Source organism: Colobus angolensis, unplaced genomic scaffold (genome assembly GCF_000951035.1).
Source record: "Colobus angolensis palliatus isolate OR3802 unplaced genomic scaffold, Cang.pa_1.0 Scaffold48, whole genome shotgun sequence".
In the NCBI taxonomy this organism is placed as follows: Eukaryota; Metazoa; Chordata; class Mammalia; order Primates; family Cercopithecidae; genus Colobus; species Colobus angolensis.
The window spans coordinates 5272726-5275346 of NW_012118265.1; the positions used below are offsets into that span (position 1 = coordinate 5272726).

General features: G+C 37.0%; 1 protein-coding gene across 1 annotated transcript in view; it reads left to right on the forward strand.

Annotated features, from left to right (window-relative positions):
* LOC105524004 (arylacetamide deacetylase-like 2) overlaps positions 1 to 2305 on the forward strand; it is a 26074-nt gene extending 23769 nt beyond the window's left edge. Inside the window, exon 5 of the mRNA XM_011959088.1 lies at positions 1703 to 2305. Coding sequence (XP_011814478.1) covers positions 1703 to 2305 — 603 coding nt within the window. The remainder of the gene's footprint in view (positions 1 to 1702) is intronic.
* Positions 2306 to 2621: the final 316 nt, after the last annotated feature.

Sequence of the window (2621 nt, forward strand, 5' to 3'; positions counted from 1 at the left end):
GTATATATATGAACACTTTAAAAGATTTTTAATTTAAATTTTTAATATTTTTTCTTTTTAAATTTTGTGGGTACATAGTAGGGGTATATATCTAAGGGTATGCAAGATATTTTTATATATATAACTGATTTTTAGACTTTGTATCCTGCAACTTTACTTATTTTTCAAATCAGTTCTAATAGTTTTCTTTTGGAGTCTTTAGGTTTTTCCAAATATGAGACCACATTGCCAGCAAATAAGGATAATTTGACTACTGCTTTTCCAATTTGGATGCCTTTTATGTTTCTCTTGTCTGATTGCTCTAGCTAGGATTTCTAGTACTATGTTGAATAGCAGTAGTGACAGTGGGCGTATTAATCTGTTTCCATGCTGTGGATAAAGGCATACTGAAACTGGGAAGGAAACAAGGTTTAATTGGACTTACAGTTCTATATAGCTGGGGAGGTCTCATAATCATGGCAGGAGGTGAAAGTAACTTCTTACGCTGTGGCAGCAAGAGAAAAATGAGGAAGAAGCAAAAGCAGAAACCCCTGAAAAACCCATCAGATCTTGTCAGACTTATTCACTATCATGAGAATAGCACGGGAAAGACTGGCCTCCATAAGTCAGTTACCACCCACTGGTTCCCTCCCACAATATGTGGAAATTCTGGGAGATACAATTCAAGTTAAGATTTGGGTGGGAACACAGCCAAACCATATCATTCCTCCCCTGGCCCCTCCAAATCTCATGTCCTCACATTTCAAAACCAATCATGCCTCCACAACAGTCCCCCCAAGTCTTTACTAATGTCAGCATTAACCCAAAAGTCCACAGTCCAAAGTCATATCTGAGACAAGATAAGCCCCTTCTGCCTATGAGCCTGTAAAATCAAAAGCAAACTAGTTACTTCATAGATACAATGGGGGTGCAGCTATTGGGTAAATACAGCCATTCCAAATGAGAGAAATTGGCCAAAACAAAGGGGTTACAGACCCCATGCAAGTCCCAAATCCAGCAGGGCATTCAAATTTTAAAGCTCCAAAATGATCTCCTTTGACTGCGATCTCACATCCAGGTCAAACTGATGCAAGAGGTAGGTTCCCATGGTCTTGGGCAGCTCCACCCCTGTGGCTTTGCAGCGTACAGCCTCCCTCCTGGCTGCTTTCATAGGCTGGTGTTGAATGTCTGCAGCTTTTCCAGGCACGTGGTGCAAGTTGTCATTGGATCTATCATTCTGGGGTCTAGAGGATGGTAGCCCTGTTCTCACAGCTCCAGTAGGCAGTGCCCCAATAGGTCCTCTGAGGGGACTCCAATCCCACATTTCCCTTCCACGCTGCCCTAGAAGGGAGGTGTCAGCAATTCAAGGCTGTCTTCCTAATATCTCCAGTACCTCTTTCAGTGAAGTTAAAACCAGTTACTCCGATTGTTCACCTGATTTTTTATTCTTAGGTAGGCGCTTTTTTGCATGGATAGTTGTTCAATTTGATGTTCCTATGGAGAGGATGATTGGTGGAGGCTTCTATTTGGCCATGTTACTTGGCCTCCTTGAATAAAACAGTTTAATGTTCCTGAGATGTAGTATAAATATTTTGAAAATAGTCATTGAGTACTGTTGGTTTTGTAAGTTTATCTTATAATAACTCATGTTATTGAAGTGAAGACTTGAACTTCTATAGTTTAAAAATCTTTGACTAATTCACATTTTATTATATATTTTCAGCTAAAGAATGACCCAGTATTCAAAAACAAAATTAGGGCTCAAGCTTTAATTTACCCTGGTTTACAAGCAATTGATTCTTTAGTGCCATCTCACCAAGAAAATGAACATGGCCCGTTGCTAACAAGGGATATGGCAATTAAAATGATATGCTTACATTTGACCAGTGATGAAGCACTTCCTCAGGCAATGAGAAGAAACCAACATATGCCTCAAGAATCAAGACATCTGTTCAAGTTTGTCAACTGGAGTAACTTTCTTCCTGATAAATATAAAAAGAACTATATTTATATGGAACCACTTCTTGGAAAACTTAATTTATCATATCCAGCACTTTTGGATAGTAGGTTATCACCCTTGTTAGTGAATGATTCCCAGTTACAAAAGTTTCCATTAACTTATATCCTCACCTGTCAATATGATATTCTAAGAGATGATGGACTTATGTATGTCACACGACTTCAAAATGTTGGAGTTAATGTTGTTCATGATCATTTAGAGGATGGATTTCATGGAGCTCTATCATTCATGTCATCACCATTTTATTTACAATTAGGCGTTAGAATCAAAGATAAGTATATTAGTTGGTTAGAAGAAAATCTATAAATCTATAAATCATACATGTCAGTAGATAATCATTTAGTTAGTATTGTAATCCAAAGATTATGTTTTAAAGTCTTGTGAGTTTACTGGACAGAACAATGGTATGAGTTTGGAATAAATCAAAGTTTAAATCAGAGTACATTTAAATCTAAGTTTAAATTGTGCACTTTTGAACAAATTATTTAGTTTTTCTACTCTTTTTTTATTTTTTACTTATTTATTTATTTATTTATACTTTAAGGTCAAGGGTACATGTGCATAATGTGCAGGATTATTACATATGTATACTTGTGCCATGTTGGTGTGCTGCACCCATCAA